Raw genomic sequence first — 13,648 nt, 5'->3', positions numbered from 1 at the left:
ATGATTCTAGATGTAAGAGTGAATAGTATGCCCAAAGTATGAAAACTAGTAGAATGTTACAGAAGAAAAAAAATGAAACTCACCGGTGTTAGGGTCTCAGGATGTGAAGTCAAATCATTCCCACTCTGAAGTGGAATTAAGGCCCCAGGAGAATCACCACAAACTATGTCTTGAGTGGAATGCAAAGGATCACTACATCTTAGAAAATTAAACTCTGTCTTTCCAGTATGGGCAACGCACAGATTGTAGGAATAAGGTAAAGTTCCTTCACTGTAGTTGGGGGGAACCACGGGTCCAGACTTGACACAGACACCAGGCTGAAAGCAGCCCCAGGCAGCGGGGCTGGAGGAGCGTCGAAGGTGTAGGGCGACCGCCAGAATCACTGCCAGGAGGAAGAGCACCGAGATCAAGGCCAAGGCCACCACCAGGTAAAACTGCAGCTCAGCTTGGGGGTCAGGGGGCTCAGAGTGGTCACTGAGGTCCGGCAGCGCCTCCTGCAGGCTGTCCGCGAAAACCAGGAGCAGCGTGGCGGTGGCCGAGAGGGGCGGCTGTCCCCCATCGCGCACAGCAACCAGCAGGCGCTGGCGGGCCGCGTCCCTGTCGCCCAGGGCCCGCGCCGTGCGCACCTCGCCCGTGCGCAGCCCCACGCTGAAAAGTCCGGGCTCGCTGGCCTGCAGCACGTGGTAGGACAGCCAGGCGTTGTGTCCAGAGTCGGCGTCCACCGCCACCACCTTGGTGACCAGGTAGCCGGGCTGCGCGGCGCGCGGCACCGTGTCAAAGAGCGCCGAGCCGTCGGGCCCCAGCGCCGGGTACAGCACCCTGGGCGCGTTGTCGTTGCGGTCGCCCACCAGCACGCGCAGGCTCACGTTGGCGCTGAGCGCGGGCGAGCCGTGGTCGCGGGCCTGCAGCGTCAGCTCGAAGGCGCGCAGCTGCTCGTGGTCGAAGGCGCGCTGCGCGAACACCACGCCGCTCTGCGCGCTCACGGACACGTAGGACGACAGCGCGCGCGGCTCCAGGTCGCTGGCCAGGATGGAGTAGGAGACGTGGCCGTTGGGCCCCAAGTCTGGATCTGAAGCGCCAACTTGGGCGATGGAGGCGCCGGGCGGGTTGTTTTCTGCCACGTGGACCACGTAGAAGGCTTGGTGGAAAACCGGAGCGTTGTCGTTGATGTCCGTGATGTGCAGAGTGATGGTAGTGCTGCTGGAGAGGGGGGGCTTGCCCCTGTCAGTGGCTGTGATGGTGACGCTGTATTCCAGAGTCTGCTCTCGGTCTAGGGCCCCATCTGTCACCAGCTTGTAGTAATTATTAGAAGAAGAATAAATCTTGAAAGGAACATCTCTTCCTATATGACAGGTGACTTCTCCATTTCCTCCGGAATCCCGGTCCCGTGTTTTGAAGAGGGCAACAACCATTCCTGGAAGAGAACCCTCCAAAATCTCATCAGAGAGAGAAGTGATGATTATTTCTGGACTGTTGTCGTTTTCATCTAGGATATCTATGATTACTTTACATTGGGTAGAGAGACCACCTCCGTCCTTTGCTTCCACTTCCATGGTGTATCTTTCTATATCCTCAAAATCCAATGACTGGTTATTCTTAATCATGCCTGTTTTCTCATCCAGTGAGAACATGTGCCTTGTACTCTGAGCAGTGCTCCTGAAATAGTAGTGTATTTCAGCATTGGCCCCCTCATCCTGGTCAGTGGCTGTCACCAGCAACACGGAGGACCCAGGGGGTAGATTTTCACTAATGCTGATTCTATATTCGTCTTTGCTGAACACCGGGGGGTTATCATTGGTGTCCTTGACAGAGATTTCTATCTGAGCGGTGGCACTTCGTGGCGGGCTCCCTCCATCCAAGGCAGTCAATATCAAGCTATGGGACCGCTGCTCTTCCCGGTCTAGGGGTTTCTCCAAAGATAACTCTGGGTATTTGCTGCCATCGGAATTAACTCGAACCATTAATGAGAAATAAGGGTTAGGACTTATCTGATAATCTTTAACTGAGTTCGTGTTTATATCAGGGTCAGTGGCAGGGTCAAGGGATATTCGTGCACCTGAAGATACAGATTCAAAAATTTCTAAATGTATTTCCTTTTTATCGAATTGAGGAGCATGGTCATTAATATCCTCAACAACCACAATGATATGAAAAATATTTAAAGGATTTTCCACCACGGCCTCCAACTGCAATTCACATCTTCTTCTCTCTTTACATATCTGCTCACGGTCTATCCGGTCCTTCACAAGTAAGTCCCCACTCTCCGCGTCTACGTTGAAAAGCAGCTTCTCCGCGCTAACTCTCAGCTTTCGAGCCGACACATCCAGGACACTGAGCCCTAGATCCTTGGCGAGATTCCCTACCACAGAGCCCTTGGCCAGCTCCTCGGGAATGGAGTAGCGGATCTGCTCGCAGAGCGCGGGGTAGAACAAAGGCAGCAGAAAGGGAAACAGTACCTGCCGCCGGCCGGCCGGACGTCTCTGCGTGCAGCTCCCTCCCATTGCGCGTTCTAGTTCTCGCTGGGTTCCAGTCTTTCCGGAAAGCCAAAGAAAATGCAATCCACGGCGTCACTGGAAGAGCTTTCGGCCCAGGACAGGCGGAGCTGGGAATCCGTTTGTGCTGGGCAGAGCCTGCCCGGCCAGGAGCCTGAGTGCGTGAGCAGGTTTCCCTCTCTCTGTGTTGGTGGCTACGCAGGAAATCCCAGACTGGAGGCTGAGGAATCCCGAGCGTCAGCGCTTGCCCTGCACTGGCCGACAGCGGCTCCCAGAGGCCTCATGTGGAACCGCAGTCTGACATTTTCGTCTTGAATACAATTTCTCTCCAGAATGTGTGTATGTATGTATGTATGTATGTATGTATGTATGTATGTATATATACACACACACATATATATAGTTATGTAATTATATATATGTAATTATATATATGTATAGTTATGTAGTTGCCCCAAATTTCAGTTTTAACAGTATACGGCGGATGTCTGCATACTTCGTTTTTCAAAAAAGTTATTGTGTAAAATTTCAAACTTATACAAGAGTAGGGAGTATTATTATTGAACCTTCATATACCCATCACCCAACTACAACGATGATCAACACAAGGTCATCTTTGTTTACTCTTTATTTCATTCCCTCATTATATTGAAGCAAATCCAAGATATTTTAATAAGTCTTCTTTAAAGACAAGACACGAAGATGAGGAAGAATTTTATCCTTAAGCCTATTGTATTATATAATCTGTTACCGATGCAAAAGTCCTGCCTCATTTAAGAAAACTGGAACTCAGCATTTTCCAGTCTGCCCAGTCATTGATCCAAAGAGCCTTGTGTTCTGTTTTTAAAGGCAAGTGACATTTTTATGGCAGAGACTAGTAGTTACCTACCATGACACACAAGCCTTCATCAATATCTGTTATTACATTTTTTCCAAATTAACCATATTTTAATATTTATGTATACTAAGTACTAAAGGTTACTCCCCAAGACAGAAACTTTAAGTGACAGTTTTCCTACTGCATGATTAAAAATATGACCCTGAAGGATGTTTTACTTTTTTCCTACTAGCTTAGGAATAGAGTATTTGAAATAATTTTAATGTCTGTATGTCATAATGGATTTCCAGACATGTTAGCCCTCATATTCAGCATGTTCAGTATAGAACTTTGAGTCAATTTCAAAGCTGATTTTCAAAGTCTCCTACAGTGTCATTTATTACTTGAAATAACATTGTGTTTAAAATCACATTACATAATACATTATTCTTTTCCTTATGTCTAAAAGCCAGTAAGATATTCTTAGAATCTCCATAGCAGTTCCTGAGAATATTTTCCTAAATCATCTCCCATAACCAGATTTATTTCTAGCCTCAAAAGTTGGAGGATTGGGGCTTCCCTGGTGGCACAGTGGTTGAGAGTCCGCCTGCCGATGCAGGGGACGCGGGTTCGTGCCCCGGTCCGGGAAGATCCCACATGCTGCGGAGCAGCTGGGCCCGTGAGCCATGGCTGCTGAGCCTGCGCGTCGGGAGCCTGTGCTCCGCAACAGGAGAGGCCACAACAGTGAGAGGCCCGCGTACCGCAAAAAAAAAAAAAAAAAAAAAAAAAAAGTTGGAGGATTGAGCCATAAAAAACAGTTGAAGAATAATTTTTATTTCCTATATTTTGTCTTCTCACAGGGTCCAGTCTAAGAAACCCCTCTTCAGCAAGCATAAACTATAGGTTTCAAATTATTAATAATTTGATATTATAGTGTTAGGAAATCAACAGCTCTGAGGATGAGAATAAATGATGTTAAAAATTTTCACTATTAAAAGAATAAAGCATCCTTTTCTAGGATTTGGAAATGGATGATATTTGAAGTTTGAATTATCCTCCGAAATGATCTTTAAATGCAAACAACCTCTACAAACATGTGAACGGAAACACGTCACCTCTAAGGGGTGTTGTCCTGTCACAGAAACAGAAAAGAAGTACTGAGTCTGGGCTTTCAGTTGTTTTTACAAGAAGAATGCATTTCTTATTAATTTACCCTTACAAAAATAACATCGGCTGCAGAAATGTTTTTAGAGTAAGAATTTCACAATGGGGCCATTGGAGATAACAATAGTAACAAATTTCAGGAATGGAAACCAGTCCTAAGAATTAGTAGTGAACCGTGGTAACCACTGAAGCAACCTCACCCAAAGAGCCATGCCCAATGCCTGATAATGAGAGCAGTCCCAAGAGGAAGGTTTCCACTGACCTTAGGTTAATCATTATGAGAAAGCAAAAATTATATCAACGATGTAACCAATAAATGCGTCCTATAGATGTTAGAGCAAAAATTAGGCCCAGTGAAAATTTAAACATATGGTGAGAAATATGTTAATATCAACTTATCCTAAAGTGCAAACACTTAAATAGAAACCAATTTTTTTTTAAAGTAAAGGAAAAATTGAACTCACTGGAACCAAAGGGGTGTCTTCTATAGGAAACCTGGAATCATCTGAAGCGCATAAAGGCTCGCTTTTCTCACAGCTCTCCTGGCTGATGAGCGTGTCCACGTAGTTGGGCTGCGGGAAGATCACGTGACTCCCCCGCGAGTCCGCTGTGAGCGAGACCTCGTGGGAATAGGCCTGCAGGAAAGCCCGCACCCCGTCCACGCCCACAAAGTGAGACGTGGGCACACCCACTAACCCGCCTCCTGAAGCCTGGAGCAGATGCGACGTGTGCCAGCGCCTCAGCCTGAGCGCCAGCAGCACAATGACAAAGGCGAGGAAGATGCAGGAGACCGCAGCCACCGCCACCACCAGGTAGAGAGTGAGGCCTGAGTCATCAGGGCTGGTGGGAGACTCAAGGCTGCCTAGTTCAGCGAGGACGTCGGGGATGCTGTCAGCCACGGCCACGGTGAGTGTGACGGTGGCAGAGAGAGGGGGCTGGCCGTGGTCCTGGACCGCCACCACCAGGCTCTGCTTAAGCGCGTCTCTGTCCAGCAGGGCCCTCGCTGTGCGCACCTCGCCCGTGTGCAGCCCCACCGCGAAGAGACCTGGCTCGCTGGCCTTGAGCAGGCGGTAGGACAGCCAGGCGTTCTGGCCTGAGTCTCTGTCCACAGCCACCACCTTGGTCACCAGGTAGCCGGGCTCTGCAGAGCGGGGTGCCAGCTCCACACCCGTGGAGCCATCGGTGGGAAGCATGGGGTACAGGATTTCTGGCACATTGTCATTCTGGTCCAGCACGAACAAGCTCAGTGACACGTTGCTGCTGAGAGGTGGGTCCCCGCTGTCGCTTGCCCTCACCTGCATTTGAAGATCGCGAAATTGCTCGTAGTCGAAGGAGCGCAGTGCGTATAGGACACCAGTGTTGGAGTTGATGGAGACATAGGAGGAGAGAGGTGCCCCTTGGATGGTGTCTTCGGCTAAGGAGTAAACAACCCGAGCGTTCTCATTGCTGTCGGGGTCGTGGGCTGTCACCGAGAAGATGGAGGTGCCTCTAAGGTTGTTCTCAGGGAGATAGACTGAATAGGAGGTTTGAGAGAAGGAGGGTGGATTGTCGTTGACGTCGACCACATGTAGGGTGATGTGAATTTCCGTGGACAGGGATGGTGTTCCTCTGTCTGTTGCGGTCACTGTGATGTTATATTCAGAGGTTTTTTCTCGGTCAAGATTTCGGACTGTCAACAATCTATAATAATCTTCTACTGAATTTTCTAATTGAAAAGGTAGAATCTCCTTGATGGAACAAACAACTTGGCCATTCTTCCCAGAGTCTCGGTCATGTGCATTGAAAAGAACGATTACTGTTCCTTGGGGAGCATCTTCCCTCACTGGACTAAATAAAGATGTAATGGTCACTTCGGGTCTATTGTCATTGACATCTTCCACTGAAATGAGTACTTTGGTCCGATCCTTCAATGCCCCACCATCTTCAGCCTGTATTTCCATGTCATAAAATGCACATTCTTCATAATCTAAACTCTTTGCTGTTGATATTTCGCCAGTATTTTCATTAAGCTGGAATAACGGAGATTGTTTTTCATTAATTTTCCAGAATTTATAAGCCACTTCTCCGTTGGTTCCCTCATCTGGGTCGCTAGCGCTTACAGTAAGCAGCCGGGTGCCCGGGGGCACGTTCTCTGGGACTTTCACTCGGTAAATCGGTTGAGTAAAAACCGGGGCATTGTCGTTTGTATCCAACACTGTCACTCGGATGCGCACTGTGCTGGAGCGACGCGGTTCGCCTCCATCGGAGGCGACAAGGACCAGATGGTGAGCAGCCTCCTCCTCGCGGTCCAGGGCGCGCTCCAGCACCAGCTCTGGGCTTATAGTCCCGTCGTCTCCAGTTTGCACGTCCAGGGAGAAGTGGTGATTGGGGCTGAGCTGATAGCTCTGCAGGGAATTCAAGCCCACATCGGGGTCAACAGCGTCTGGGAGTGGATAATGCGTTCCGGGCAAAGCAATTTCGTTAATTTTTACTTCTAGATTTTCGACCTGGAATTTCGGATTATTATCGTTGATATCAGTTACTTCTATTTCTATTCCGTGAAGCTGCACCCTGTCTTCAACTAAGACTTTAAAGTTCACCAGACACCGCGCGCTCTGAGCGCAAAGCTCCTCCCGGTCTATCCTGCCCGCGGTGACCAAGCTGCCGCTTCGCGGGTTCAGAGCAAAGAGCTGCGTCCTACCTCTGGAGACGATGCGGACTCCCCGCTCCGCCAGCTCCCGGAGCTCCAACCCCAGGTCCTTGGAGATATTCCCCACGATATAGCCTTCTTCTGTCTCTTCAGGTACCGAGTAGCGGATCTGGCTAGCCCCGGTCTCCCACAGCCTCCCCAGGAAAAGGCACAACAGGACCAGTCTTCTGTGGTGCAGGCGATTCATTGGAGCGGCCATTGTTGCTTCACTAAAGATTTTTTTCAGAATAATTTCTGTGAACGCTGATTCCTTAGGTTCTGTTTTCCTCCTGCAGATTATGGTGATCTTTTTCCTCAGGAGAAACCTGTAGTGCCCCAGGCTAAGAGGCTGAGTTATGTTGCAGCCCCGGAGTCGGTTTGTGGGATCCGAGCGGCTTTGTGTAGTTGCAGATCCTAATATCCAGACGGAGCGCTGATTGAGCTTTTCTTAGAGTTGGTGAACAGCGGCGCTCAGAGTCCTAAGCCGTTACTACACCCACCTACTCAAGTATTGAGATATGCAATATTTGTTATAAATGACTGAAAAAGAAAACACTACTCTCTAACGATAATGATTTTAGATTTCTCTAATTGTGTAGTTCACTCATATTTCAAATGCAATTACCATTTGTGGATATTTTAGTTGGAAATGAAGTGGAATGAAATTCTATTAAATGTCACTTTGGTATCAAACAAACTTAACTCTTATTTTTGCTAGGATTTTGTTCTCTCTCTCTAGATATGTAAATTATTCAAATTTCCTTTTTTATAATGTTTCAAATACTTTCTATAGGTCATTATTTAATTTCTGAAGTAATTAGAATGTGCAATCCTCTTTGGAAATACATTCATATTTTTCTTAATTTTATATGTATGCTTATATATGTATAGTACATAATCATATTGAATGAATATATGGATTATTCATCTTGAAGCTATTTTATAAGGCTAATTCATTTTCATAGTGAAATTCCTGGAGTAAGGTCTCCTTGAGATTATCTTTACAAAAATTTAATTAGGCAATGGTACTAGATTTTATCACCTAATATTGCTAAACTTTAAATGGATTGGGTTTTTTAATTTTACATAGCTATGATTGTTAAACTTTTATGCTATCACAATGTTTTTAGTATTTAGTTTTCCGTGTGCATTCACAGTGCATGCACAGCCTATGGCATCTGGAAGATTCAGATGAACATACATTGAAAAGTAAGTTTCCATTTCAATTCTTCCATCAACAAATTATGCAATTTTAACCTAATTATAAGCCTCCTATTATAAGGGTCATCTAAACTTATGTAATAATTTGGGGGAAAGAACACAAGATGTAGAATGAATTATTACCACAAAAAGTAAAAAGTAAGTACCACAATAAGAAATTCCTTTCAGCAATTTGTAAAGAAACTATTTACTGAAGCAGTTCTTAGCAAAAAGACTGATACTTATGTAACCGCATCTTTGTATGTGCTTGAAATTAGTAGGTTTTGCCTTTAAAATGGAAAATTCAGAATTCTCCTTCGCTCCTACAGTTAGAAGAAGGATGAGAAAACCTCCAGTCACTAATGTTTAGGGCTCCAAGTAATAAAACAAATCCAGTGGCCTTCCCCCCTTTCTTCTTCAAAAAATATAGGTTGGGAATGAGATCACGTTATGGAGGCAACAACATTTCCTTTCCTTTTACCAAGTATCTCCTCCTGTTAACTATAAAGAAGAGAATTTTGTATTCAAGAAAACTTGAAGGAACTTAGATAATGACTTCGACTTTCTGATGAATTCACTGAGTCGTTCTCTACACACACACACATCACACAGTATTTTTTCTTAAAAATTTTAAGGATTTCAAAGACTCATAAATAGGTAGATTTAAGGAACTAGACATGAGGAATAAATATAAGAAAGGGATGGAAACTGTACCAATGAAATCAGTGAAAGAAGATACCTAGTAGTACACTTTTTGCTTTAAAGAATGAATTGATTGCCTACTTTAAATTTGATGTTTACTTATATATAATAAACATTAAAATATGTTAAATAAAGAATGAGAAAAATCAATGGGTAAATTTCATTAGCTTAGAAAAAAGATAAGAAATCGGCAAAAGACTTTTGCGGCAAAGCAAAGAGCATACTCTCTCTTCTTTGTAAATCCGAACTGAGTAACATAACTCTATTTAACGTCACATGCTTACCCAAATCACCATTCCCCATGATGATTGGATATACAGGTTTCTGAGGAGCTATAATATTCCTAAGACAACTCACTAGATTAAAAATATAATATATTTTCATATGAATAAACAAAATTGTGAAGATGATGAAAAGGAGTAGACACTTAAATGGAACTCACCGCCGTTAGAGTGTCAGGATGGGAAGCTGACTTACTGGAATTACAAAGTGGAAATAAGGTCCCAGACGAATCACCACAAAGTATGTCTTGTCCTGAACTCAACTGCTCATTACATTTTAGAAAATTAAACTCTGTCTTTCCAGTATGGGCAACGCACAGATTGTAGGAATAAGGTAAAGTTCCTTCACTGTAGTTGGGGGGAACCACGGGTCCAGACTTGACACAGACACCAGGCTGAAAGCAGCCCCAGGCAGCGGGGCTGGAGGAGCGTCGAAGGTGTAGGGCGACCGCCAGAATCACTGCCAGGAGGAAGAGCACCGAGATCAAGGCCAAGGCCACCACCAGGTAAAACTGCAGCTCAGCTTGGGGGTCAGGGGGCTCAGAGTGGTCACTGAGGTCCGGCAGCGCCTCCTGCAGGCTGTCCGCGAAAACCAGGAGCAGCGTGGCGGTGGCCGAGAGGGGCGGCTGTCCCCCATCGCGCACAGCAACCAGCAGGCGCTGGCGGGCCGCGTCCCTGTCGCCCAGGGCCCGCGCCGTGCGCACCTCGCCCGTGCGCAGCCCCACGCTGAAAAGTCCGGGCTCGCTGGCCTGCAGCACGTGGTAGGACAGCCAGGCGTTGTGTCCAGAGTCGGCGTCCACCGCCACCACCTTGGTGACTAGGTGGCCGGGCTGCGCGCCGCGCGGCACCGTGTCGAAGAGCGCCGAGCCGTCGGGTCCCAGCGCCGGGTACAGCACCCTGGGCGCGTTGTCGTTGCGGTCGCCCACCAGCACGCGCAGGCTCACGTTGGCGCTGAGCGCGGGCGAGCCGTGGTCGCGGGCCTGCAGCGTCAGCTCGAAGGCGCGCAGCTGCTCGTGGTCGAAGGCGCGCTGCGCGAACACCACGCCGCTCTGCGTGCTCACGGACACGTAGGACGACAGCGCGCGCGGCTCCAGGTCGCTGGCCAGGATGGAGTAGGAGACGTGGCCGTTGGGCCCCAAGTCTGGATCTGAAGCGCTAACTTGGGCGATGGAGGCTCCAGGCGAGTTGTTCTCGGCCACGTGGACCACGTAGGAGGCCTGGTGGAAAACAGGAGCGTTGTCGTTGACGTCAGTAATATGCAAGGTGACACTTGTGCTGGTGGAGAGGGGCGGCTTGCCCTTGTCAGTGGCTGTGATGGTGACATTGTACTCCGGTGTCTGTTCTCGGTCCAGGGTCCCGTCTGTTACCAGCTTGTATGAATTTTTGGACGAAGCGATTATCTGAAAAGGTACTTCACCCTCTAATCGGCAATTAACCTCCCCATTCTCCCCGGAATCTCTGTCATGTATTTTGATCAAAGCAATTAGCGTTCCCGGCACTGCGTTTTCCAGAATCATTTCGACTAAGGAATGGAACGTAACATCTGGCCTGTTGTCATTTTCATCTTGAATGTTAATTTCAACTGTACATTGTGCAACCAGTCCTCCGCCATCCCTCCCTTCCACCACGATAGAATATTCCTTGATTTCTTCAAAATCCAGTGTGTTTAGAGTTGTAATTTCCCCATTCTTTGAATTCAGACCGAAGACTTGCCCGGTCCTATAGAAGGAATAAGTGATTTCTGAGTTGACGCCCTCGTCCTGGTCGGTGGCTGACACCTGCAACACAGTGGTGCCTGGGGGCACGTTTTCTCCAAGGCTGACTCGATATACGTCCTGGCTAAATACCGGGGGGTTATCATTGGCATCAGTGACCTGGATCCGGAGCTCAGTAGTGCCGTTTAGGGGTGGATCTCCACGGTCTGAGGCTGTCAAGACTAAACGATGATAGCCCTGTTGTTCCCGATCTAAGGGTTTCTCCAATACCAGTTCCGGGTATTTACTACCATCTTGTTTCTCCTTATTTATCAACGAGAAACTAGGGCTAAGAGAGAGTTTATAAGTCTGCAGAGAGTTCAAGCCAATATCTGCATCTTCCGCGACTTCTAATATAAATCGCGTGCCTGGCAGTGTAGACTCACTTATTTGCAGCTCAGAGGAATTTTGCGTGAATTTTGGTGTGTGATCATTAATATCCTCGATCTCCACATTCACGTGATAAAAGTTCAATGGATTTTCAGCAACAGCCTCAAATTCTAGAGTACAAGCTGGCTTCTTCCCGCATATCTGCTCCCGGTCTAGCCTGCTGCTAACAAGTAACTCCCCGCTCTCTGAGTTCACAGTGAAGTAAGGCTTCTCCGAACTGACCCGCAGTTTTCGAGTCGGTAACTCGTGGACACCGAGTCTGAGGTCCTTGGCGAGGTTCCCCACCACCGAGCCCTCTGGCATCTCCTCGGGAATCCTGTAGCGGATCTGCTCAGAGAGCGCCAGGCAGAACAAAGACAGCAGGAACGGAAAGAGCACTGGCCGCCTCTCAGCCCAGCCCCTCTCCCCAGCTCCGCTCCCCATCCCTCTTGCTCCCCTCAGCTTGCTCACCGGCTTGGAGACGCCAGATTACAAACAATCTCTGTGCTGCAGTTGTCCGGAGCTCCGAACAGCTTTATTCCGGCGTGGGGGGTCAGGCAGGGTTTCTTCTTCTCCAGAGGAGGAAGCGGTGGAAAGGCTAGCGAGTCTGAGATGGGAAAGTGCGCTGCGTCTGCGCGAGGAGGTCGCCAGCACCAAGCTCTCCACTTTGGCCAACAGCGGCGCCCGGAGTCCGCACTAGGAAACTGCAGCCCCCGCTGCTTAAGTTTAAACAGCTAAAATAATTATAACCGTGTGCTTAATTTAATAAGCCATATGTTTAGGTTAATATATTTAATACCTTAAATTATCAAGACTTCCTTAAGGTATCTTTTCTCTTGTTTCCAAATTATTAGAAATATCATGTTGGGCCTGTATACAAACTTACATATATTGGTCCATTTATTTCACCATTTTACAAACATACATTGAACTTTTGCTTTGTGCTAAGTACTGTCCTTGTCAGTGGCCATATAACAAAGAATAAGACACAGGTCTTGCCCTCAGAGAGTTTCTTGTCTGCTAATTTCACGAATCATTTCTGTTTATTAGCTATGATATATAACAATTTTTAAAGCTTCTTTCACTGATTCCTGTGTTTACCTCCAACATTTCTACATACTCAATGCTATTTCATATCACATATATTAGAGAAATCAATATTGTTTAAAACTATTTTGTAAAATTGTGTAATTTTGTACCAATCCTGAAACATCTCCTTCTGATAATCTCAACACTCTCTTTACAAAATAATTTCTTTTTACTCTTCTATCTCAAGAAGTATTCATTCAAAAAAACTGTCCCTATGATGTAGCCAGGATATTATTTACTGTACCTCCTACTTCATATCTCAAAATTAACTGGCTTATGTCATACCCAGTATCACATATAAATTCATCCTTAAAATGTATTGAAATGTTAGTCTATCCTTCAATACAAAGTCACAAATGGATATTCTAATAGAATGCATTAGCTCCTTATCTATGTACTTATGTTATACTAAAGTAATGGCTTCAGAATTGGAGGAATTGAGCTCATGGTAAATGTATTTACATAAATTCACTGAATGTAGTGACACCTGTTCTAATAATTTTACTCCATTTGTTTAAAAAATTATTTGCAATTAGTGAATGCTTTGAGCAAGAGTATTGGGGCAACTTTCCACACGCTTTTTAAATTTGCAAAGTGTCAACAAAATAGTTGTCTCCTCAAGTGACTGTACACCCAAACACTACAGAAAATATGAAGTTAACTTCTACCCATTGTATATGCAAAATTGGAGGGAACATAGCACAATCCCTGGGAAGTGTCCTTCTAATTACTAACAAATAATTCATTGTGATTTCCACTCTCATCTGATGACAAATCAGAGGTTAATTTTATTTAAATGCTATAACAAGGGATACGGAAGTCATATAGTCCAGACGGAATCATTTTAAATTGAATTTTAATCATTTTTAATTGAATCATTTTTGATTGGCTTGTTTAGAATTTGTGTAAATGTAACTTCTGTTCTTAAAACCAACACTCTGGAACTCTAACCATGAGAACACAGCACATTTCACATGGCTGTACAATCAAAACAGCTAATTGGAATTCTAATGAAACGTGTTCTTCTGTATTTTACAAAAGTCATTTTCAACAATTTAAAATGACATGTTATTGCAAATTTGATGGGGGCAGGGGGCAATGGCCATTTTAGG

General features: G+C 46.0%; 1 protein-coding gene across 10 annotated transcripts in view; it reads right to left on the bottom strand.

Moving 5' to 3' along the window:
* LOC132486400 (protocadherin gamma-C3) overlaps window positions 1-13,648 on the bottom strand; it is a 185,607-nt gene that overhangs the window by 119,376 nt on the left and 52,583 nt on the right. The window contains exon 1 of one of the 10 annotated variants that reach the window (XM_060093504.1): window positions 9,486-11,981. The exons of 5 other annotated variants lie outside the window; for them this stretch is intronic. In XM_060093504.1, the coding sequence (XP_059949487.1) occupies window positions 9,486-11,891 (2,406 nt within the window). In that variant the 5' untranslated portion in view covers window positions 11,892-11,981. Of the gene's footprint in view, window positions 1-83; window positions 2,787-4,937; window positions 7,950-9,485; window positions 12,182-13,648 lie in introns of those variants that run through there. 4 more of the 10 variants (XM_060093511.1, XM_060093499.1, XM_060093503.1 and 1 more) reach the window with 4 other exon arrangements.

The sequence above is a fragment of the Mesoplodon densirostris genome, chromosome 3 (assembly GCF_025265405.1).
Source record: "Mesoplodon densirostris isolate mMesDen1 chromosome 3, mMesDen1 primary haplotype, whole genome shotgun sequence".
Lineage (NCBI taxonomy): Eukaryota > Metazoa > Chordata > Mammalia > Artiodactyla > Ziphiidae > Mesoplodon > Mesoplodon densirostris.
Note: the sequence above shows the minus strand (reverse complement) of the source record. Positions and strands in the feature narration are given on the sequence as shown.